The sequence below is a fragment of the Lycorma delicatula genome, chromosome 1 (assembly GCF_047948215.1).
Source record: "Lycorma delicatula isolate Av1 chromosome 1, ASM4794821v1, whole genome shotgun sequence".
Classification (NCBI taxonomy): domain Eukaryota; kingdom Metazoa; phylum Arthropoda; class Insecta; order Hemiptera; family Fulgoridae; genus Lycorma; species Lycorma delicatula.
The window spans coordinates 59,028,757-59,055,363 of NC_134455.1; the positions used below are offsets into that span (position 1 = coordinate 59,028,757).

General features: G+C 30.4%; 1 protein-coding gene across 2 annotated transcripts in view; it reads left to right on the forward strand.

Moving 5' to 3' along the window:
* The window catches only part of LOC142318705 (uncharacterized), a 111,614-nt gene that overhangs the window by 79,548 nt on the left and 5,459 nt on the right, over nt 1–26,607 (forward strand). For both annotated transcript variants that reach the window (XM_075355129.1, XM_075355130.1), the window contains 2 exons: nt 5,384–5,677; nt 20,261–21,127. In XM_075355129.1, the coding sequence (XP_075211244.1) occupies nt 5,384–5,677; nt 20,261–21,127 (1,161 nt within the window). The remainder of the gene's footprint in view (nt 1–5,383; nt 5,678–20,260; nt 21,128–26,607) is intronic.

Genomic DNA, 26,607 nt, shown 5'->3' on the forward strand with positions numbered 1-26,607 from the left:
TGTAAATGAAGTGAAGTCTTACATGGTCTCAGGTCTACCATTCCTGAGATGTGTGGTTAATTAAAACCCAACCTACCAAAGAACACCGGTACACACGATCTAGTATTCAAATCCATATAAAAGTAACTGCCTTTACTAGGATTTGAACCTTAGAACTCTCGACTTCAAAATCGGCTGATTGCGATGATAAGTTCACCACTAGACCAACCCGGTGGGTTAAATACCTTCTATCTGATTGTTATGTTTAAAGTATACTGTCACCTACAAGAATTAGTTGAATTTTGAATAAAATTCAACTAAACAAATTTCACTTTTAAACCATTTCAAAATATAATTTCATTAAAGAATTTTTCTATGCCTGTTACATAAAGTTTATGCCAACATTTTCTTTAACTGGAATTATTGATATGAATTCAATAAATGAAGTCGCTGCAAATTTGATCTTGTGCCAACTATTTGTCTGTGTTGCTTACTCTATAGCATTGAACACAAACTGCTTTACTGGATGGTACTATCGATTAACATGTTTTACCTATCACTCTTTGGGGTTGGCACCCACCCACATTTTATTGGAAACAATCACATTCCTTTGCCACAACTGTTATAATCCTATTTTCTTGATTGTGCTATTGGGAATAGAATTTAAAAGAAAAATTATTATTATTACAGGTTACTTTAATATTAATTAATAGTCTTACTTTGTGGTATTCCCAAATAATATAACTCCCACATAATACAAATGATAAGTCCATTGTTCTATTTTAAATTAAATAATGAGATAAAATAATAATTTTATGAATATCTTATTCACCTCTGCATCCACTGAAAAAGATAAGTTAGCTGTTTTTAAAGGTAACATTTTAGATAAAGCAATTTCTAAATTGTGTGGTCATTCGTTAAAAATAAGAGTAATTGTTACTGTTCATAATCGGTTGTGTGCGTACTGCATTGTCAATAGTTTTTATTACTTTCGCTATGCCATTATTTGCATTGCATTTTACAAAGTTATCTTTTTCTATATAAAAAGTCAACTGGTGCTTAACTTCTAACTTGGACATCCTGAATTTTTTAAAGATATTTGGTTATGCCTAGCCAGAACGTGTTATTCAATTTGTACTTGGCATTATGTTGAATATCCTTAGGTTTTAAATAAATTTGGTGAGCAACACTAGTGTTATCTCATCCATCATTTTCTTCTCATGAAAGGCATTTCTGCTGGGGAATTTTGTCTGATTTAATATCTGTTGACTTAACTTCAGTCAATTATGTATTCTGAATTATGAACCTTTCTACAGTAGTGTTTACGAACCCATCTCCAAAAAAAGTCAGCAATTGTTAATTAACCATGGTGTGTTTTTATACTTGGAAATTTGGTATGTTAATAAGTAACTCTGTAAAGTATAATCACTTACATTTTTTTGGTTATTTTTAACTCTAAAGTATTAAAACATGAAGAGATTATGGTCTCATTCAATGGCTGCAGAAGATTGAATAATTCAAAAATTTATTTTACCAACATTAAAAAGTGTCTTGTAATAAATTATGTTTTTATATATAACCATCAAGTAAGTTTAATAATTGTTTTTGTGTATTCCCATTATTTGTTTTATATGCTGCTATCACGGTCAGATTAGAGAATCCAAAGGTAGATAAAATTTTGTATTTAATGATTTGGCATGGTTTTTGTATTTAAGTGCTTTAGCCATAGATATAAAATTCTTTTTTTTTCTTGCATGTGGGTGATGTTTTAGGTTTTTTCTAATTTCATACTTGTTGAAAATTGAATATTATGTAATTGATGTATTAGATAAAACATTTTTATGTAATTTTGAAGTGTTATTAAGGTCAAGATTTACACAACTATAATTGAGGCAGAATTAATTAATTGAAAAAGCACTGCATAAGATGTAAAGCAATTGTTATTCTTTTTATTACTAAAATAATTTCTTGGAGAAAAATGTAGTGGACTTTTTTTCCCAGAAAAGCTTAATCATAGATATTTACATTTTTGTCTTATCTAATGATAATTTAACTTCCATATTTTGGCATAGATGTGTGCAAACTACTTTTTACATTCTGCATATTCTTCATAGTAGGGGTGCATTGTGGGAGCATTATTATAAATATAACACTTATTGTGAAGTGTGATTGTAACTGTGTTAGCAGGAGTTGTTACTGTTTTAACAGAAATATGACACTTTTAGGCACCTTGAACTTTCAAGTTAAATTCTTTTATTAAGATATTTAAAATATGAATTAGTTATTTCACTAACATTAACCCTTTCAGAATGGTTAAATTAATTTAGGAAAACTGCATACACACACGAGAGAGAGAGAGAGATATTATTGATTATGATGATTATTAACACTGGTGTCCAAATATTTTCAAAAAAATTATCATGCGGAACTTATAATTCTGAAGAAAAATTATGTATCTTTATAAAATTGTACACTGCATACTGTAGTCACAGATAAAAGGGATTTTTTTTTAATGTTTCTTCATTCCATATCCACCTACAAATTAGGTTGTCCTTGCATTCTTGCCTTTAACACTTTACTCAAACTTCCAAAGTCAAAAGAGCTGTTTTTTTACTTTCCTAATTCTTTCTTTGTCATAGCCATTCAATATATTACTTGAAAAAGTAAATCAGATTTCTCTTGCATGTGATCACGGGTTTGTAAATGGTTAGTATTTAAGTACTTGACAGAAATATTGAAAAAAATAAACTGATTTATTAAAAGAGAATCGATTTCAGAGTATAGAAAATATTGCACCCTTGCTTAGCAAGCAAAGAAACACTTGCTCTAAGGATTCAGTATGGAAAAAAGCTCATAGGTACAATCCATTTTTCATATTTCTGACAATAATTTTGCTAAGACAGGCAGCACTCATATTTTATCTACTGTTTATAAAATCAGTATTACGTGTTTCCTCCAACTTGCCCAGTATTACACTATTTTTAAACACAGTAAGATAAATGGGATTCGTTCCTTTACATTTTGTTTTTATTGTGGAAAAAAATTTACACTTTCTTAGATATATATTATTGTAAGACGTCAACTATTTCAATACATAATTTCTTGTAAAATTATATTCTGATAGTTTGTCCTTTAGTAACTGAAAAATGAAATTGATATAAAATTAAGATTTTCTCTCATTACATTCTTTTACAAAATAACCAGAAAATTATATTAGATACCTTTTATGATTCAGAAAGATATATACATTTGTTGCTTAATAATAGTAGTAACTCAGAATATGCATATTTGTTTTTGAATGGATTTATGCTGCTGCAAATTAAATTGAATCCTTAAGGGTCAATTTAATTTTCAGTGAAAACTGGATATGCCCAATTTTGACCAATCACCATACTTTCTCTTCTACGAGGTGCTACCCAAACGTTCGGGGAATTTTACCATAAAAATGAAATAGCTTACTGTAACTTATAATTTCCACTGTCTCCTTCAAAGTAATCCCCTTGGCATTGATACAGTGATCCCAGCATTTTTTCCATGATTCCATGCATCCCTGGAAGTGTGCAGGTGTAAGTGTTCGAAGCACGTTCTGCGTTTCTTCCTGAATCTCCTCAATTGTGTTAAAACGACGGACTTTCAATTGAAATTTTATTTTCGGAAAGAGAAAAAAGTTGCGCGGGGCAAGGTCAGGCGAATAGGGTCGGTGGGGAATCACTACCGTCTTTTTGGAAGCCAAGAAATTCCGAATGGCTAGCGATGTATGCATGTGCGCGTTGTCATGGTGCAGAACCCAGCTGTTATTACCCCACAGATCTAAACATTTGCGCCTAATGCTTTCACATAACCACTTCACAATAGAACATCCCATTGACAGTTTGACCAAGAGGAACAAATTCCTTATGGATAATGCCTTTGATGTCGAAAAAACAATCATCATGGACTTCATGCTGCTGCAAACTTGGCGACTTCCATTGCAACGACTGCTGCTTAGTTTCAGGGTCACACCTGTACATCCATGTCTCATCACCAGTTATGGTGTTGGAGATGAAGTTAGGGTCATCTCTTGGCTGAATTTTTCAATTCACTACAGACAGCTACGCGATTTTGTTTCTGGTCGCTGTTCAACAGTCTCAGTACGAATTTTGCAGCAATGCATCTCATGTTCAAATTGTCCAACAAGATGCCTTGCACAGACCCATATGACATTTGTACGATTGCACAAACATCATGGATTGTTTGTCTACGGTCTGCAACAATAGCCTCTCGCACTTTCGCGATGTTTTCCGGTGTTGCGCTTGTTGATGGTCTTCTTGAACGCTCATCATCATCGACTGTCGTTCGTCCATCTTTGAATCATTTGTACCCCAAAAAAGTTTTACATTTACTCATAGCATTGTCACCAAATGCTTCCACAAGCATGCGATGTGTTTCTGCACCATTTTTTTTAAGCATAAAGCAAAATTTGATGCAGGTTCTTTGCTCTTTAAAATCTGCCATTTAGAACTTTGCCGAAGCAGTAAAACAATGTTACACAACCGCACAAAAGTCAACAATGCTCACCGTCACAGCTGTTAGAACACTGATTCACAAAGAGTACTGTTAGCCATATCTAGCGGCAGCAGGTAGTACCAGCAATGGTTCGCACATGAAATTCAAATTCCCCGAACTTTTGGGTACCACCTCATATATAGCTATAGCTGCTATGTAGTAATACTTAGAAACCACCTTTAAAATTACACAATTTCATAGTGTAATATGGTTACAATGTCAATTAAGATTATTATTGACTAGTGGAATTTGGTTATTTTTAATTGTTAAATTGCTTTGATTTTTATGAAAGTCCTTAGTGGCTTTTGCCTTTAATTATCAGAATACGATTTTATAGCTTTATTATATATCTACAATATAAAAATGTTAATATTTTCATATCCTACCAATAATTTTGAAGAGTTCTTGCTCGCACCCTGAAATTCATTACATTGAGTGATTTACTTATCCAGTTTATGATCGCTACAGTTACGAATCAAGTGCTACTTTTTGTGAAAAAATTTTTTCTGGAGAAGTTTGATTGTTATATGACCTAGTAATATTTTTCTAATTACTCTCATCACTACATAAACCACTGTTTATTTTTGGCGTTAGACAACGGACTGTACAATACAATTCAAAAAGTGTTTGTTAGAAAATGTGTGGTTCATAGTAATAGACAGACACTGGTTCTTATAAAAGACTGTGTTAAAATTCATGTCAGAGTTTTTATTGGTTTGATGTTAGAAAGCAGTTAATATCAAGTAATAGAAGAAAACAAATTTTGTGCACTTTTTGCCTCAGGCATTGAAAAAAAAATATTCTTATAATTCACAGATGGTTTAAGTTTATTATAAGTTTCATTTTTTATATTTTCCAGGTACCATCTCAAGGTCCTCCTCCATTAATGTACACAGGAGGGCCAAACCCTTCAGCCACCCAAGCGACCAATACTACAGCAGAAAATACACAGTCTGTACAAATGACTGCTGGACCTCCAACTCCATATTACTTGCCGCCAGCAATGACTCAGACACCAGAAATATATTACAATATGCCACCAGCACCTTCACAAAGCTGCTATGGTCCAGTAGTTGCCCTAGCTTCACATGATGGTGTCATGCATTATTGTGATGTACCCGTTGAGCAGAGTAGTAACAACATTACGCCTGAGGCAAGTACCATGTTACAGCAAGATAATATATTTTATTATAACGTTGATACCATCAAGATTTTACTGGTCCTTAGAAACAAAGATATTAAAAAAAGAACAAATTTGTATATCTTAATAAACTTCTTTTTATTTCTTTTTTTGCAAAGTGGGCTAGAAACAATGTATCTTGATTCTTCTAAACACTGTGGAGTTTGATTTTTTGTATTTGTCCTAGATGTAAAGCTTTTTTAGTAAATAATAGAATATTACAATTTTTATTTTTTTAATTGAGGTTAAGATTGATTATTAAAGGATATATCAAAATTCTTCAATATGCCACTTTTATTTGATCTTTATTTAACCCGGTGAAGTGGCTGAGAGATAAGGAGCCTGAACATCGTGGATATTATTTTTAGTCTCTTGTTTGTCCCTGAATGTAGATTATGATTTGACGCAGAACAGTTTAAATAATGCAATCTTTAATTTTCTCTAGAGGGTGTCTAAAGTCTGATAGTAAAATCTGAACTTGGATATCAGTACATTTTTTCCTTCAGGCAAAATTCATCTTGAAAAAAATGGTTTAAATATTGCATTATTTTAACCTACAGTTATTAAAGAACAGCTAGAGAGTTTGGGGACAATCAGGCGTGAACCATTTTAATGTCATTAAGATTCTTGCTTTTCAAAGACCCAAAAATGTTTTGAAAAAACGCTAAATATCACAATATATTTTGTAATTTAAGGAGTCCTGGAACCTCTTTGAATGTAGAATAAATTTGGGAAAAATTCAAGAGTAATTTTTTTTATATATCTTTTATTTATTATCTATGTATTTTAACATATTTTCTGTGTCAGAACATATACCTGGTTATTACTCCAGCCTTGATTTAATTTTTTTTTATTTGTTTAGGAAATACTGTAATGGGAATGGGAATAATTTTTATTAAATCCCTCCTATTACAATAAAAAAACATGTGACGCACTTGTGTGTCATCAGCACATTGCATATATATTTTTAATATGAGAAAGACCCTCATGCACATAACTATTTTAATTTATTAATAAACCTAAAAAAGGATGGTGCATGGGTTTGTACGTTTGATGTATGTTTTCACATTTTTATTTTAGCTGCTATTGGCGCAGAGTGTGTACCACATGCATCAGGCAGCTGCGCGCAGTGCACAAACTATTCATTCATTTAAATGATTTATATAAATGACATCTAAAATTATATTTGTGTTTTGGGAATAAAAAAGGTAAACATTGGGATATGTCATATTACTAAAACATTAAATAAAAATAAGACAATTGGCAATCTAAAAACTGAACACTCTTTAGTGATAATTAAACTATAACCAGCAAAGCATGCTATGAATTCATTTAGCACACTGATGTGAAATGACATAATCTGCCTTTAAAATATTGTGTGATTTTTCAAGTCTGTGACTGAAGTGCATCATTCACAGCAAACGAGTTAAACTCAAAAGCAATTTTCCTAATTAATATTACAATGAGACGTGTAATTTATAGCGTATGAAAAATGTCAAGTCTCATTGGGATTTGAACTCAAATGAACTTTTTAAGACAGATGAGTAAATGAATGATGCTTCATTCTTTAACTGATAACAAGATTTTAATTGAGGGGAAAAAGAGAGTTCGAGGGTAAAGAGGAAAGATCTTTTATGTTTGAAAAGTACTTCAAAAAAGGATAGTTCAAATGTTGCGATATGTTGAGAGAGAGAGGGGCTTCTGGGAGTTTGGAAAGATGATAGACAGTTTTCTCACTATCTGACATTTATTTGTCTGTTAATGATTACAATAATTAAGGTGTTAAAAAAGAGAAGAGAAATTTATTCCATGTTACACTTTAGAAGAACTTTTACAGCAAAGAAATTTTTCAGATTCGTTAGTAAGATGATTGTTTTTGATTAACCCAAACAAACAGAATATCTACTTGGTAGATAGTAAAAAAATCTGTTAATAGTAAACAATAAAAGTAGAATCCTCAATGAAAAATTTACATCAAATTAATTGCAAAAATACACAATTTAACATATTGAAAAACTACTATTAAGTAAGTTTATATATAAAGTTTATTAATAATTCATCGAATTTTTAGACAATTTTCACTAAAAACTTTTCGTGTTCACTGTAATATTGTTACACTTTTTTATTTTTTTCATACTTTGAGCCTCATTTAACATGTTTTTATTCCTATAAAAACAACTCTTTAAGCTGAAAAAAATTTATAACCAGATGTGTTGTTACAGGTATATTCAGACTAATGAAAATCCATAGTATATAAATTTATGATTCTCTCCACTTGTATTATCCTTCTTTCTTTTTTAGTTACCTTGGAAGAATAGTAATTTCTTAATAACTAAAGTAACTTAGGTGTGGTATAAAAATTATCGATTATTTATTAGAAGCATTAGGCTTTACGATATACATTACACCTAAAATGCATTGAATAGTTTATGATCTCTCTATATTATGAATATATAATGTGTATAAATGACTAAAACTTTAGAAATCCCTTTGAATTATCTAATTTATCATTTGGTATAAACAGCCTTTTCATAATGAAGTACTCTGGTCTTTTCAATCTATGCAGGTGTGAGTTTTAACATTGTTAACCATTTTCATACATTATCGACAAGCACTTCATTCATCAGATTTCTAAAAGTTTAAATTTTTTAATACATGATTTTAGTTAATAGTTCCTTGTGCTATATTTTAGTGCTTTAGCTTTTTTAGTCTTAAAGTGATCACTGCTCACATAAGAAATCTTGAAAAAGCAAATTTCACTGCTCAGTTTTTCTTAGAATTGTTAGTTGATTTATATTGCACCTTATATAATTTATTTAAATAATCAGTATTTCTTTTCTAGGAATAGCTACATATTAACCATTCCTTAATTTGGTGTCCTAGAAGCTAGGATTAAATTAGTAAATGTTTGTCATTTTTTACGTGTTTAGCTTTATAGTTTTACTTTTTTGTATATCTGAGTACACACAATTTATAATTTATTCTTCAAAAAAATTATTTTTTATTTTTGCCCTTAAAAATATATATATATATATATATATATTTAGGTAAATTGGGATTTTTATTAACTGGATTTTCCTTTTTTATTCCTCCTCAGTTTTGCTATTCCAGGACTAATTTTTATTATTATTGTACTTTAATATTTAGATTTTAACAATTATCTATAACAGAAAAAAGGTAACAGTTATTTGTTTATTGTTTTCAAAGAATAAAATTTTAAAAATTGAATTTAGGTAAAATATTTAACCATATTAGTACAAAATCATTGGTAAACTAAAGGCAGGAGAGCCCCTCTTAGTAAGCACTTGCTCAACATGAGGCAAGCAGTGGCATTCCATTGGCCTAGCTTGTAATACCTAATAATTAGATAAAAGATATCCATCTACTTGCTGATCTGTGAATGGTTTTAATGTGTTCTTGTTATTATGGTGCTCTTCACTAAGTCCTGTAAAGAGAAACTTTCCATGTATTTGAATAACATTAGAAGTAAACTGTAGGTGTTGTTACAGTAACAAAAAAAAAATGTTTTAGTTATGATGGAAACAGCATGTGATGCTGTTTAAAGCTTCATAAGAGAAGTTGAAATGGTTATAAATACAAAATATATTTTTTCAGTTTCTTTAAGAAATTTAGCATAGACTCAAGCAGGCATAAGCTTAAACCTTTAGTCGAATTAGCATAACTACCAATAAATGTCAGCTCCTCTTGATATTTTCTACCTTGATAATCTATAGAAAATGTTTTCTTAAGTTATTAAACTTGGCCGAGGCCTGTTGGCACTTTACCTTACTTTAGACATTTCAATTTCCAAAATGCTGCATACTTCCTTAGATGATCCAGGTGTTGAGAAAGGGGTATTCCATTTTAATTCAATGATATTTTCATTTTGATGATATTTTGTATATGATAACCCACCTTGTGTGGGCAAAAAAATTTTTTTGTATTTAAAAAAAAAAAAATTTTGAGCGATTTGCATCACTTTTTCCATGAGCTGTAGCATTCTTATTTTACATTTTACTGAGGGTCAAAAATTGCTTTGGAAAGAGTAAAGATGGAACTTCATCTTAGTGTACTCAAAACTCACTTTGTTACATAACCAAATCTTGTAGTGTTTACTGAAATTAGCTTTAAATTCTTCTTTTTTTTTTCAAATTTTGAGCCCACACTAAATAATGAAGGGCTTAAGGTAAGGACTGTTTTTTACCTTTTAACTCTTAGGTACTAGTAGTACTTATAAATGTCCTTCAGTTAAAAAAATGGCCACCAAATTGTTTGATTTTGGTAATGTCTCATTTTTGGGGCCAAAAACACATGGGACAAGTGGAAAAAATCTGAAATGTTTGCAACAGTAAATACTTTTTATGTACTTTAAAACTATATAAAATTTATTTTGTTACTCAAATGGGTTGACAAGTAATGAAGCCAATAAAACTGCTATAAACATCGTTCCTTCTAACCATAAACAACGTATCAAAAAATACTGATGTAATGCATTTTTCAGATTATAAAAATTGCAGCTAAACTCATTAGAATGAATAAATTGATTTTTAATAAATAGTCAATTACAAAATGGTAAATAATAATTACAAAATTATAATTCAAATACATTAACAAGTTGTTCAGTTCACTTTTACCTTATTTTGCTCCTGCTAATGGAAGTTATGAATAAATCTTGTACTTTTTGTTAACAGACTTAACTAACATAACTTAAAGTTCCTGCAATTTTTTTATTTAATAAAACTGATAAGTCCTCATTCATCTTTGGTGTAATGTTGTGTCCTTTTCCAGTAATTGACAGAAAAAGCTGTGAAGGCATGAAAATCTTTAAAATATTTTCTGGTGGAACAAAGTTTGATTATCCCGCAATGATTTCTTGAATGGAGTAATAGGACCCTGCAGATGGAAAAAGTGTATTCGATATTCCTCTTCTTTTTCATGTATTTTGACTTCAGTGACTTCGTCTAACCACTACTTGCCATCTTATGTGCAGCAGACATAATTTTTATATTTTGGCTTTGGTAAATCTATAAAGCAATCAGAAACACTAATGTTCTTGTGTACCAATACTAACGTAAATGTTTCTGATTCAGAGGTCACCCAGACTTCCAGAATACATTTCTGACTTGTTGGAACATAACTGTGAAAGGTTCTTGTTTCTGGACTGTTGTGATGATCTGAAAACAAGAACTGAGGTATTCTTCAGTCTCTTAAATATCTTTATTAGAGCAGAAAATAAATGTTATATTTTTAATATTGACTGTAATAATTGTACATTTCAGAAGGTATAACAGTTTAACTGTTCACTGTCCTTTGAAGGCTTACTTTAGTCACAGTCCTTTTTACAGTTCCACCAATACCATCACATGGTATGAGGCAAAAAAGTGCCATTCAGCTGCAATTTAAAAATTTTCTTGATGGTATTAGAAATTTATAAAATGTTTGTTTTTATACTGGGTTGAGGTAGCAGAACGATGTTATATTGTGCTTCAAGTACTCGCTAATCACACAGCTGCTTTGGCTTTGTAATTTTCCTTCCTTTTTTAATATATTTACTATTAAAATTATAGAAATGGATGTACTCTGACATAAGTTTTTGACCAGTGATATGACTGGACTTAATCCTGTATAACAAGGGAAAATTTTGAGAGTCTCCCATTGCAATACATTCACCCTCCAACAAGTTTTTAATGTTGAGGAAATTAGCTTGCTTTTTTGCAACAAATTGATGGCTTTTAGATTATTTAAATTTTCACAAAGTTTAACTAAGTACTCCTGAAATGGAAGAATTTGAGTAGTTAGTTCACAGTGGTCAACAGAAACCCACTGTTTGAAGATAATTTCAGAATCAAAATCATCCCAGTAATCTGAGGAGATGAACATGCATTTTACATTTTGGTGACACGCGTGCACCCATGCGCACACACACAGAGAGAGAAAGAGAGAGGTAGTCAGTATCTGACCCACCAGCCAGTTCACAGAATTTAGGTCTTGAATCAGCAAATTTTGAAAAACCAATTTTTAAATTATGTTTTTCTTTGAAAGCTGTGTACAACCCTTTTAAGTTACATAAGAGCCTTTTTTTTTGAAAATTAATTTTCAAAACATTTTTTCAAAATTTTCAGACAATCCTTGCATAGTATCATTCAGCTGTGCTCATCATTCTAGTAAATATCTTGGATACATTTAATAACATTTTCATCAATTATGTGACTGGGGGTATCTTTTTGCCGATTTGCAGCAAAATTCCAATTGTTTCGATTGACGGGTTAAATACTGACTAACACTAAACTCATTTTGAATGCTCCAGCTGCTTGGTAATAAACTTAAAATATTAATTTTTTCCTGGCTTGATGTAACTGTATTCATTTTATCCTTTATTTTAATGATTAATTCTTCATATTCCCTACCTAATCAGCATAATTTGATGGTACTAATCTAGTTTCTTCTGTAGAAATGTTTAAAAGAAAGGAATCAGTAATTTACTGGTGACTTTCTCAGTTATTTTTGTAACTTTATTTTTTAAAATAGGTTCCTTTGCGCTGCTTGATAATTTTTTAACCATAACGGGAAAAATGCAAAGTGTTGAATAAACTTCATTCACGACTTGACTATAACGCATTGAGGCTCAAATATATCTTAACATTCTGATTCGCTTTCTGTATCATCTTGCGGTTTTTTATTTTGTATGTAATGCTTTGCCTGGAATTAATTTTTAATTTTGATTGTTTGTTGAAAGTGTCAATGATATTTCCCAAAGAGATTTCTTATCCAATTTAGTGACAGCTAAATGGTTCAGAGTAACTTTTCCCATTAATATTAAAATGTTTATGAAAAGTACAGATATATTTGTTTCAGTATATTCACGTAAAGATATCAATGTTATTTGCTCTGTTCAGTAAACTCTAAAATAGTGTGCAATACTGAAGATCTGTTGTAACTCAATTTGTGACATATTGTTTCAGTGTGAGTGCCAGTTGAACACTACATAATCCATTTTATAAAATACGAGGGTTCTTACAATATCACTACAGTTAGTATAAATTATAAAACTATCTCTAATTAATAAAATTAAAAATAAAATATATTGTATAAAAGAGAAGTTCACTGCTAACAAAATTACTTTTTAAACAAGTGTACATTACCACAGCATTGACGCTAACAACAATATAACATATCATATTGAAATCAAAACAGTAACTGAGTCTTCTACAATGTTTTTATTTAGGATTATGCAAACATTCATGTCTATGCATGTTTATTTACTTTCGTATTTAAACATGAGTTTCAGTGTTTGATACATACTTTAAGTAACAAACTATCTAGAATATAAGATATAAATATTTTTCATAGCTATAAATAAAATATTTTGTATAGTAGGCCTACATTATTTTATTATCTGAAAGAATAGATGCTGTGAATTTTTTGGATACATTGTTCAAGGTTAGAAGGAACGGTGTTTTTAGCAGTTTTGATGGTTTCATTAATCATCAACCCCTTTGAGTAACAAAATAAATTGTATATGGTTTTAAAGTACTTACTGCTGTAAGTATTTCAGAGTTTTGTCACCTGTCTCGCGTGTGGTTTTGTGCCAAAAATTGAGACATTTTCAAAATCTTAGGATTTGGCGCCATTTTTTTTTTTTTTAATGAAACACACTCGGTAACAGTCCATTTTTTTTATAAGTACTACTAGTACCTAAGAGTTAAAAGATAAAAAACAGTCCTGTTACCTTAAGCCCCTTCATTATTTACTTTCGGCAAAAAATTTTAAAAATCGAACAATTTGTAAACATAACTTCAGTAAGCATTACCAGATTTGGTTATGTAACAAAATGAACTTGAATACACTAAGATGAAGTTCCATTTTTACACTTTACAAAAAGCCCTTTTTGACTTCTGTATGATGTAAAATAAGAATGCTACAGCTCATGGAAAAAGTGATGAAAGTGACTTTTTACTGGTTAGCAAGTTAGAAAATAGTCCATTACTCAATAAAAAAAATTTTTTTAATTATAAAAAAATATTTTTTGGTGACTACAAGGTGGTTAGTTATATACCAAATATCATCAAAAATAGTGATGCAATAAAATTTTTTGAATTAAAATGGGAACCATCAGACTGAGTTTACAGTCTTATGAAGTTTTTTTTGAGAATTATATTACTTCAAACATTACATCAGTGATGGGAATAACAAATTCAAATTTTTCTTTTTCTTATTTTTACATAGTTGAAAATGGAAAATAGCACATGCAGTTGATAAATTCTGTGTTTCTCTCTGAAATTTATTTTGACCATTTCTTACTATATGAAACAATTGAGAAGACAGCTTGGCAGAATGAATACTTAACAAGTAAGTTTCATAACCTTGAAAATATGCCACAACCGTGTCCATCATCAGCAAGCAGCATATAAATGACTCCTACAGTTAGGCAACCTACCTGTTTTATTGCTTCTTTGCATATATTTTTTTCAGTTGTTCTGTGATATTATTCAGTGGTTTTTAAAATCTATGGTCTAATATTCTGTCAGAGCAATGTTAGGCAGTTCTAGGTTATAATGTTCTGAAATTATAATATAATTCCCAAACAAATTTTCTACGTATTTACATTGAATTTTTTTCCTTTTCTGAGAAATAGTTTTTTTATTTGCTATAAAAATTACAAAAATATTAGAAGATAATGGTAATTAGTTTTCATCTTTTACACTTTACCTAGGCCTACCATTAGTTATGAGAAGATAACTTTTATTAGAATATGTAACTATGATTTTAAAGATTACAGTTTATGAAAATTTGAACAATTATACTATCCAATAATGTTTGTCCTAAAGTAACCTGAATTTGATTGTAAAAATGATAAATTAATTTACTACATTTTAACAATTGCTTTTCTGGTTGTCTGAAGAATGTAGCCTTTACTAAAAATATTTTAAAATACTTAAATTCTAAGAAATAATCACACATTACATATTTGAATTATATAACATATTTTGAAAGAAATATCTAATCTAATATACAGTTCTTCATCGTTCAATAATCTTGTCTAAATTTTCTTTTGTGCGAGCTGCTAGTTCCAGAAGTGGAAAACTGCGATTCCATTCTGAAACAAATAAAAAGTCAAACAACTGAATTAAAAAGTTGCAATATTGATAACAAAATTATAAGCATTTTTAGCATCTTACAAATTCCATTTTTTAATTCTAAAAGTTATCGAATGTAAAGATAAAACTAAATCAATTAGAATATAGTAATCATATGAATATTTCAATATGAAATAAAAAATGTAATAAAATAAACATAAAACCATATTGCATTGTACTTGGCAAAATTTTCTTTAAGTAAAATGAAAAGTTGGGAGTTATGAACTAGGGCCTCTAAAAAAAATCACGTCAAAAACAAATTTCATAAAACAGTAACAAAACTATGATTGCATAATATTATAAGTAAACCAGGCTTTTTTTTAATTTTTTACTATGATCCAATTCCAGTACTAAAAAAGTATTTTTTTTAGTTTAATTTACATTTCAAACAATTTTTTTTTTTAAATTCTAAATATTTTTTTTACCAATAAATTAATATTAAGCATTTTTAAAATAAAATAATAAAAAGAAAAAACAGAAATTGTAAAAATACAATCTGTTGAACCAGTATAAAACAAAAAAGTAAAAATAAACTACACAACCAAACTGAAGGACCGTTTATCCATGCTAATACGCAATAACAAAACCATTATTGGATGCTAACAGAGTAGGAGAGGGTAAAAGAATGCCTTACCCATGACGCATGCTTGTTGGTGTCACATTCACAGAACACTCCCAACCTTTGACGCTGCCATGGTGTCATGATGTGTTAATTCTGATTTCAAATGTCACCCAATATTGTGTCAAAATCGGCAAGGTTTTAAATTTTTGAAATCTGTTAATACTGGCTGGTCATTAAAAATACTTTTAGACTCAGTTCAGTTTATGTTGAAAAATATTTAAGTTTCTGTCTGTCATTAGTAATTTATGTTTATGATTGTATATGTTCAGATTTTTTTTTTTGCTTTTTTTTGTTTAAAGGATTTTTTTTAATCTTTCTATTAAATTTGTTGTATGTATATATAACACATTATGTATACATATATACTGGGTGTCCCATGAAGAAATAGAGAAACATTCAGGACATGTTCTATTGATGAAAATAATGAAAAAAAGCTCATATAAAGATGGTCTGGAAATGTTTTGTTTTCAAACTATGGCTAGTGAAATTTTTGGCCGGACTACAGCTCTGTAATAGAAAGAAGCCCTACTATAATTTTTTGGGGACTTAAATCAAGAAGTAGACTTTGTTTACCTCTTTGTAAACTTTGGTTTCTTATGTAATTTGAGCTGGGAAATAGGATAAAACAGGTCCCAGAGCTATAACTCCAATAGCTTTTAAGATATTTAACATAAAACACAAACACTTGTTTTTCTTCAGTGAAGAAAAACAAATGTTTTTTTAGGTTTGTAGTACAAAAGATGTTTTAAAAGGCTGACTAATTAATGTAGAAAATTTAATTCTGAGAAAATTAATGTAAATACAGCCAATAAAAAGTAAATAAAAACTTTTAAAAATTTGTTTTTTTATTGAAGCAAATTAGACGAAAAATAGGTAGAAAATCTTACTATTCTGTACCTAATAAAGATTATTTTTAAACATTCTTCAGTGTATCAGCATTAACAAACATAAGGGTTTTTTCCAACTTGTTTGTTTTCTGTTGAATGCCAAGTACATTATCGTGTTAATAGTGTGAACATTGTGTGATTCAGCATAGTCCAGGCGTTAGCATAAGGCAGATTTCATGTAACATTGGTTTGTCAAAAAATACTGTGGCACGTCCTATGGAAAGAAGAAAATCTTTATACTTTCTGTCTGCAGTTGGTTCAAAATTTGTGGCCAGAAGATTATTCCCAGTGACTAAACTTGTGTCATTGGCTTATAGACAACACTGATAAGGTAAATTCAATTTTATTTACTGATGAAACCACTTTTAGAGTCTTCAATTCTAAATATAGTCATTTATGAAGCATAAACAATCAACATGGTCCTCTAGAAACTAGTTTCACATTAATATTTGGTGTGACATCATATGTGACAAATTCTGGGTCCATTTTTTTCAATGAAAACTTATGGGAGATGCAGCATACTTTTATTTCTTGAAAAATAATTTGCCGGCTCTTTTGGAGGATGTACCTTTACATACTAGATTGCAAATGATTTTCCAGCATGATGGTGCAGTGCCACATTTTTCTTTACTTGAATGTTAATTTGTTAAACTGGATTTGATATGGTCGACCAATCAATTGGCCACCACGAACGATCACCTATTACTTCACTATATTACTTCATTTGGGTAATCAAAATGAAAATGCTAGTATACCAACAAAAAGTTAATACTCAAGGAAAAGTTACTCATTAAATATGAAGTGCTATTGAATTTATAGGAAACTGATCCTGGGATGATACAGAAAGCCACCAGAAATATTTTACATCTGGCAGAGTGCTGTGTACATAGTGAGGAGGGAATTTCGAACATTTACTGTAATTAGGGTTTGTTATTCTGTTACCATTTATCAACTCATGTATTTTATTTTTTTGTTTTGCTGTATTAAGAATATCTTGCTAATATTAAGTATTTTATCAAGTATAGAAAGAATAATATGATTTTCTGTCTATTTCCATCTGTTTGCTTTAATAAAAAACTGATTTTTAAAAATGTTTATTTACTTTTTATTTATTGGCTGCATTTACATTGTTTCTCAGAATTGATCTATAAGTTTTGTTCTAAATCTTCTGCATTTATTAGTCAGCCATTTAACAAAGCCTTTGTACTAAAAACCCTATAAAAAACCTTTTTTCAACACTAAATTTTGTATGGTGGATATCTTAAAAATTACTGGAGTTATAGCTCTGGAACCTGTTTTATCCTATTTCCCAGCTAAAATTATATAAGAAACCACCAACTTTGCTTCTTAATTTGGGCCCTAAAAATTATAGTAGGACTTTTTTTATTAGAAGAGCTGAAATCGGGTGAAATATTTCACCAGCTGTAACTCGAAAACAAAGCCTTTCCAGATCTATATTTGTATGAACTTTTTTCATAATTTTCACCAGTAGAACATGTCTGAAAGTTTCTCAGTTTCTTTGTGGGACACCTGTATGTATGTGTGTATATATATGTCGGAGAGGCGAGGAGATTTGTCAGGGATTCAACGTTTTGTGTTTCACTCATTTTTATTATTACAAGTGGAGAATATATAAGATTATAATAAAGTTCAATTAATAAAAATGAGTAGATAACTCGTACAATGAAATAATTACAAATGATAATTATCATATCAATAACTCAGTAGCACACGAATTATAATATAAGATTAATTTAATTTAGAATTCAAATAATATTAAAACAACTTGCGATAGACCGAGGCTCAGGGAAATAACGAATTCGCGATCACCAGGACGTCTGTTCGATCTGGGTTCCAAAGCAAGACTGACTTTTCTCAATATTCTCAAATAATATGCCTACTGCATATTTCCCTTTCCTTATTAATTTTATGATACCCCTATCGTCCTGGGATCCCGACTACGTTGACAACCATGTGCCTACCTGGGCCTAAGCCTACCGCAATAAAACAATTTAAACCTTATTCTACAAAATATTACAAGTAATAGTACATTTCTTAAAACTACTAAAAATACAGATATTCTAAAGAATATTCTCATCGTTTTGTCGGAAGATACTCCACTGTACTTTATTCTCCGACATATATTTATAATTTAATAATTGAAAAATGATGATTTTAATTGGTGAAAATCAATCTACAGTCATCCATTGATTATATATACAGGTGATTCAAAGAAACGGGAAATTAGAAAAATTAAATAACTTTAATGAAAAATTTTTTTTAGAAAATAAATTTTATTTCATGTAATTGTACAAATGTTGCCATTTTAGGATACATACATTTTAGTTTATTTTTTAAAGATGACATCTCGCAGGTGACCTCTAAGATGATATCTCGCAGGTGACCTCCTCTTCTGCGTAAACACTCACGAAGTCTCTTCGTTAAATTGTTCATGGTTTGACGTAACATCTGAACTGGAATTTCCGCAATTGCTTCTCGGATCTTTGTCTTCAGTTCTTCCGTTGTAGCAGGTCTACTGTGGAACACTTTGCTTTTAAGGTGACCCCACAAAAAGTAATCGCAAGCTGAGAGATCAGGCGATCTGGGAGGTCATCTAATGTCACCATTTCATGAAATGACACGTTATCCGAACAATTGGCGTACAGCTGCCATCGATATTCGTGCAGTATGTGATGTTGCTCCGTCTTGTTGAAACCAGGCTGTGTTAAGAATTGGTGGAAATGTCTTTTGTTGTTCCACAACAAAGGTTTCAAGCATGGCTACGTAACGAGTCGACGTCACTGTAATCGCAAGACCATTGCCATCCTCAAAAGAATAAGGGCCTATAACACCGTAAGATGACATAGCACACCACACGGTCACTTTCTGGCTGTGCAACGGACGCCGGTGTAGCTGCGTAGGATTTTCTTGTGCCCAGTATCTGAAATTTTGCTTGTTAACAAATCCACTGAGGTGGAAATGCTCTTCATCTGACATCCACAGTTCGTGAACAAACTCTTCGTTATCATTTATCTTCTGAAGCATTACATTACAGAATTGTGCTTGCACAATGTAATGTAATGACTGATGTGGAATTCTGTGACACTGCTGTGGAATTCTGTAATGACTGATGTGGACTTCGTGTGACAGCATCTTGTAAAGCTTGAACATTCTGTGGTGTACGGACGGTTCGCTCACGGCCTGGAGGTTTCTTTTTCATTGCCGAACCAGTTTCCTCAAAATTAGATATCCATGTTTTAATTGCATGTGCTGATGGAACATGGTCATGCCGTCCCAGATTAAAATGATGGCTCCCTCCACACTGTCATTGTTTTTGTAAAACGCTTTGATAGCAAATGCACGTTGCGCACCACTCCAAGGATCCATGACAACTAAATGGCAGGTTAGATTAGAGAGGCTGGCGCCACTTATCTAGAGGAACCAATCGCCCACGGCTACCAACAAAACTTTAAAAAGTTCCCGTTTCTTTGAATCGCCCTGTATATATTTGTTTATTTTTGAAAATATATAAATTTTTTTGTCAGGTGATTTTCCTGATAATGTGTTCTTTGACTTTTACACCCTTCTCCTCTTTTTTATTTCTACAGCCATCTTGGTTTTTAGCTTTTTGGGTTTCTGTGCAACACATTTTTTTGTGTAAATTTTCAGCATGTAAAATTTTTCTCTAGCAGTTTTGTTAAGAGCTATTTTGAAAAAAATTTGTCAGTGTTGTTACTATTTGGCCTAAATAAATAAAATAACCCATCCAATTTGTCGTAATTAAAAAAATGTTCTTAAATTTTCTATAAGAACTATTATTTTCCTTATGTAATGCAATGTTAACATTATATTAGTTTTAGTTAATGTTTTCTGTTAAGTGGCTTATTGTTTTTTTTTTTTACATCCTTAGGATACTTATGCATTGCCAACTCCAGAAAGACCATTGTCAAATGATGTATTGCCACCCCCTGTTGGTAATATAGACAATAAGACTTCTGAAGCAAGTATCACTCATTCAGCCCATAAAGGATTTGAAAATTGTGAAACACCTATTGTTTCCCTTCTTAGTTTGCAGGATGATGATGGTACGCTTAAAAATAAAAAAATCTGTACTGTTGGACGGCAGCCAAAAACTGTCAATTCTGGTACAAATAGGCAGTTGCAAACAGGATATGTGTGCAATGGAGTAAGTTACCACTCTACCAGAGGTAAAGCAACACATCCAGATGGTTATCGTCTGTTGAATTCAGTTGGTCGTGGTTCTATTAGAGGTCGTGGAGCAAAATACATCCCTAATCCGATAGCTCCTCATGATAATAACAATAACAGTCATAATTATGGTGACAAAATTGATAATGGACATTATAGAACTGACAGTTCTATTCGTGGAATGAAAATTACTAGAGGAGGCAGAGGCAGAGGGTCAGCAGTTTTCAACAGAGGAGGTAGAAGAGGAAGTGTTCCTACCAATTTTCCCCCTCCTGTAACTACTCCTTGTTCCTTATCATACTCTTCTTATTCTAATAGTAATAATATTAATCCAAAACCTCCTAGAAATAATTTTGGTGGTCCACTTCCTTACAATCCTATTACTAAATCCTCTTCTTTTCAGATGCAGCAACAGTTGTTTCACCAAAGGAGTTTCCCAAATCACTTCTATCCTCATTATACTCCCTTACATCAACAGCCGCCTCCACCACCACCTCCACCATTACCTCCTCTACAGCCCAGGAGATACGGGAATGGAAAAAAACCAACTAATGGTTCTTCTAATACGGTAAGTTCATAATTTTTTTTTGTAAACTATAAGTACTTTATAATGATGGCATGTAATCAATATGTTTTGACTATTCAGTCTGTTTATTTCCTACCTTCTACATCTAACAGTGTCATATTTGTACTCAAACTAACAAAGGCTAACTGAAAAGACTTTTATTAAAAAATATGTTTTAGTTTATAACTACACCATTATGTGGGAAAACTTCATCATTGCATGTTAATTTGAGACAATACAAGCCAGAAAACTCTACTGTGTAAATATTTATTTATTCTGATGCAGGATTATGTTTTGTAGATAATTTTTCAAAATAAACTTTCTTTTCTCAGAAACATTAATTATAATTTGATTGTTATTTAACTTCAGTTCTTTACACTAATGTTTCTGAAATATGTATATCTATTTCTGTAATTAACAAATTGTTCAGTAACTGTATTTTATAAAAAATAATTATGAATAAATTTTGACTGAAAGAAAGAAATATAAAACTCCAATTACCAACTCCATCATACATCTGTTGATTTGCTCATATGACAGATTCTTTAATTTTTGTTTACTTTGATTTTAACTGTTAATTTATTTTTCAAACATATTTTAATGCGAACAGTTATTTGAGAATACTTCATTTACCTGATGGATTTTTCCTCATAATAGTTAAAAATTTTTTTTAATTATTGAGGCCACTCATTTGTTTCTTTTGTGAGCTGTCAAACTGAATGCATCTATCCAAATGAAAGTTGTAACTGTATACAGACTAAGCCACATGTAGTAGATGAAAATGACTAAGCTACCTAGTAGTGGATTTATAAACCAAAAGTCGTGATACTTGTTTGTATGTATGATTTTGGTCGTAATGATTAATGCATTGCAGTAACAATTACCCATGACAATAGAAGAAAATTTTCTTCTTTTATGTTTATAATATTTGAGAACTGTAATAATATATCCTTTGATTAATTTTGTGTGGATTTTAGATTCTTCCTTTTACAGTTCATTTCTCTATTGATAATTTACCACCTCATTTTCACATGAAAACTAGCCTACTTGCAAGTAGTTGCAACACTGCGTTTTGCTATTGCAGAAGAGTTAAATATCACTTACTGTTACTCCTATAGTCTATCCACAAGTCAGGTTGCAACACCCATAAAAAAAATTGGTAAGACATCCTTCATTTGTGATAAAAACAAAAAATACATATTTCTGTAGAATTGAGTATAATTAATCAACCCTGAAAAAATGTTATTAAAAGGCATCTGAAAAGAAGCAGAAGTTATATTAATACTAGTCTAGTATATTCATAAACAAATTAATCAGATAACCTTGAAAAAAAATTTAATTGATTGATTCAACCAAGCCAAGATGTATTGAATTCTCTGTAACGTTTAATACTTAATCATTACTGCTCAAAAAAAAACTCATTACAGCTTGCTATTAAAAATTTTATGACATCAAGCAGCTGACTAGAAATTTGCACTTCATTAATATAAATATTTAATAGTGCATGGATACTTAATTACATCACTTTGGATAGCAATGACATATATATTTACTTATACCTATATAAAATCCTAAATATAATATATGATTTAACTGTGTTAAATTATTCATTATACTTGGCTTTAATACTAATTAAGAATGAACTAATACAAATTATTTAGTATATCAGAATCTATTTTTGCCATATTTATTATAGTGATTTTTGTTTTTAATAACATTGTTTACTGTGAAGTGCTTTACTGCATCCTGTCATACCATTACCCTTTCAACATTGATGGAATATTCTTGGCAGCACTTGCAAAATGTAATAAACTTTAGCACATAATTATATCATATTGCCTTGCTGTTGCCCTGTATAGCAGTTAAATTATTAATGATGTGATAACATAAAATATAAGCACTCACTACCTTGAAATTAATAACAGTTTGATTATGAAAATTGCGAATTTTTTTTTTTTTTTTTTTTTTTTTTTTTTAATGGCTACTTGTATTTATAATAATATGTGGAATATTGTCTCACATAACCAACATTTTTCCATCAATGGATAGTTATTCATGAGCTTCAAGTAAACTTCACCCTGCTTTGCCCTCAGTCTGCTTATTCCCTGCTTGTTAGATTTTTTTAGTACAAGTAGTTGTTTGCTTCATGAAAATTGCTTCCACTTTTTGAGCAGATTGATGACTGAAAACATCCCCACCGGAATTTTTCCAGTAAGCAGCAAGTTATAGCTGCAAAATGTGGACATGTAATTACACAACACCCATATTGCTAATTTTGGATAGCATGGCACAGCTTTCAGAGCATTTTAAAGAAAGGTTGCTTAGTAATTGCTGTAACATATGTCAGTTTTAATAAACCAAACAAAAATTGATCCCTAAAAATCTTGTCTGTTACCTTGAGTATAGACAGTCTTCATTTATGATGTGGTATTTCTTTTCTGGTGACTACAGGATTCCACTCCATTGGCATGAGTTACTTTACTTCTGACAAGCATGTTTGATCATTGGTATAAGTCATCTTCCTATGTAGTTGTCAAAAATTAAAGTATATTTGTTTGTGGTCTTATATTAGCATTCTCAGTATCAAAAATTTAAATCATTATGATTTAAATTTAATGACAAACTTACCAAGAACTATTTTATAAACATCTGGGGAAACTAATTTAAAAACCAAAATGGTTACTGGATGATTTCGTATTTTTTTTTAAATTTCATAATCATGCTTCTTTTAGTTATTGATGAACACAGTTTGGCTAGCTAGAACATATCCATTCTATCTTTCTGAAACATTTTTGATTCATTGTTAACATTTTACACGTACAATATTAACCTGTAGTATACAATATCAAGAAACCGGTCCTCCTTGTACATTTTGTAAATACCAAACATAGGCTACATTAGAGAAGTTCTTCTAACATTAACATTAAAAAATTTGAGAGCAAAATAAAGCCTTTTGTTTAGGAAATGTCTGAAAATGTGTGTAGCTTTTTCTACCATTATAAGTTCTATAGTAAATAAATATAATTTACTATATATATGGTAAATATAATCATTCAGTACCAGTATATAGAATAGCATTCAATGAGGAACTCCTGAGAAGAGGAAGACACAAAATTTCACTGTTGTCATGTAGAATATTCACGGGTATTTTTAATTGAATTAGAGATTATTAAAGACTTTAATGTGGGTGATTATTAAAAACGTAAAAGTCCATCTACCATCGATGAAAAACATGTATAAACTTGTCTTGCTTCACAACTACTTCAACAACTCCTACGATATCCCTAGAGTAAAATTAACATTTTATTAGATATTTCTGAAGGCAAAATGCTTATAAGAAGATACCTCTCTCTTTTTTTTCCTGTTTAGCCTCTGGTAACTACCGTTCAGATAATACTTAAGAGGATGATATGTATGAGTGTAAATGAAGTGTAGTCTTGTACATTCTCAGTTCGACCATTTCTGAGATGTGTGGTTAATTGAAACCCAACCACCAAAGAACACCGGTATCCACAATCTAGTATTCAAGTCCGTGTAAAAATAACTAGCTTTACTAGGACTTGAACGCTGGAACTCTCGACGTCCAAATCAGCTGATTTGGGAAGACGCGCTCACCACTAGACCAACCCGGTGGGTTTATAAGAAGATACCTATGGATGAAATAACCCACACAAAATATACTTAATCAATCCATTCTTTAAAAGATATCTTGAAAATTTTTGAAGAAATATATAAATATGTACAGGTCAAAGAAATATGTAATATTTTAAACAAGTTCATTTGTGAAAAATATACAATTTTGAATCCACATATAAAAACATCCATCATTACTTTTAATATAAAATGTATAAGATTTGTCTAAATTTATATATCAAAAATTTACTTCAAGCCATGACTATATCCAATAAGATTTAATTGGATTATTTAAAAATACGTTGTCTTTTTCTGACTTGACATTGGATCATTGGCTTATATGAAAAAATTTGCAAAAAGCATTGGTGCAGGGAGGATAATTTAAAAAATGTAAACTTGAGACCTGGCCAGTATTTATTCCCTTTAGCTGCCACTTGGAATGATTTTCCTTTTGTATTTTTCTAGATATGATGGGTAAAGTAATTTTACAAATTCAGTACTGAATTTTTCAAAGCATTCAGTTATACCTAATGTAGCGTTGAAATTTATCAAGAGTATGAATTTCAATAGTACATAATATTTTACTCCCAAATTAAGGAATTTCCTTTAAAATTAACCTTTAGAGGTTAAAGGGATTATTCCTGGTATTTTCATACATTAAAAATTATCACTACTGATAAAACCATCATTCTATGATAATCGTAATTTATCCATTAACTATTCTGAAAGATAGAGCTTGTTAAGGATGGATTTCAGATTTCCCGTAAATTTTTCACTTCGTATGCGATAGTAGAATTTCACTGTGAAAATAATTGACTGAATCTGAAATTAAAAGTAGGACTTTAACCATCATTAAAAGAGTAAAACAGGATAAGAGTTGATTGCTTAATTCCCTTGGATGTTTCTAACAATTTAACCAAACTTCTTCACTATAGCTAGAAAGCATAAAAATATCTGTAAATGTTGAAATAGTGAAATATTTTTTTTTTTTTAATTTTAAAATTCCAAAAAAGTCAATTTTTTATGGTTCTTTTATCGTCTTATCAATCCACATTATTTTACATTTTTAATTTTCTGAATGGTGCTTTATTCTAGCTGTTTTATCTTGCTTTCCAGTCAATAGGAGTTACTTAACAACTCTTGTCTATAAATTGTATGTAATTTTTTACATTGTTGCTGATCTATTGAAAGAACTGTTGAATGGTTGTAAAAATGTTTTCAGTTTTGTTTTGTTTTATAATCATGTAACTGTTGCAGGAATATTATTAAATGCAATCTGAAGATGAAATGCTACAGCACATTTTCCCTTCTTTCATTTCTTGAACATTTGTTCTAATTTTCTAAAAAGAAATATATATAAATATATAATAAAGTTTTTATAAGAAGTAAAATTGTTTTACCATTGTTTCTTGTCAAGTTTACATGAAAATCATGTATCTCATCACCGTTATGCTATTTAACATGATTGTGAAGTAAAAATGTATTACCATGGTTTCTTGTCAAGTTTACATGAAAATCATGTATCTCATCATCATCATGCTATTTAACAAATGAAAGATGATTGAAGATGGCAGATTAAAAATTTACAGCTTAATTACAAATGCTTTTATTGAAAAAATATACTATACACAACTTGAAATATGTGTTAGTTTTTCACCCTTTGTAAGTTTTGGTCTCTAGATCAGCGTAGTCCTCTCGCTCCCCCACCCTATATATTTTTATTTTTTTTTTACTTTTAAGGCCGCAAAGGACCACGTCAGAATAATTCAAGTCTTTTTTGCCGACCTTTTGGCCTTTAAGTTCTTAGGTTTTACTTTCTCCCAATATTTTGTCATTCTTAATGATCTTGC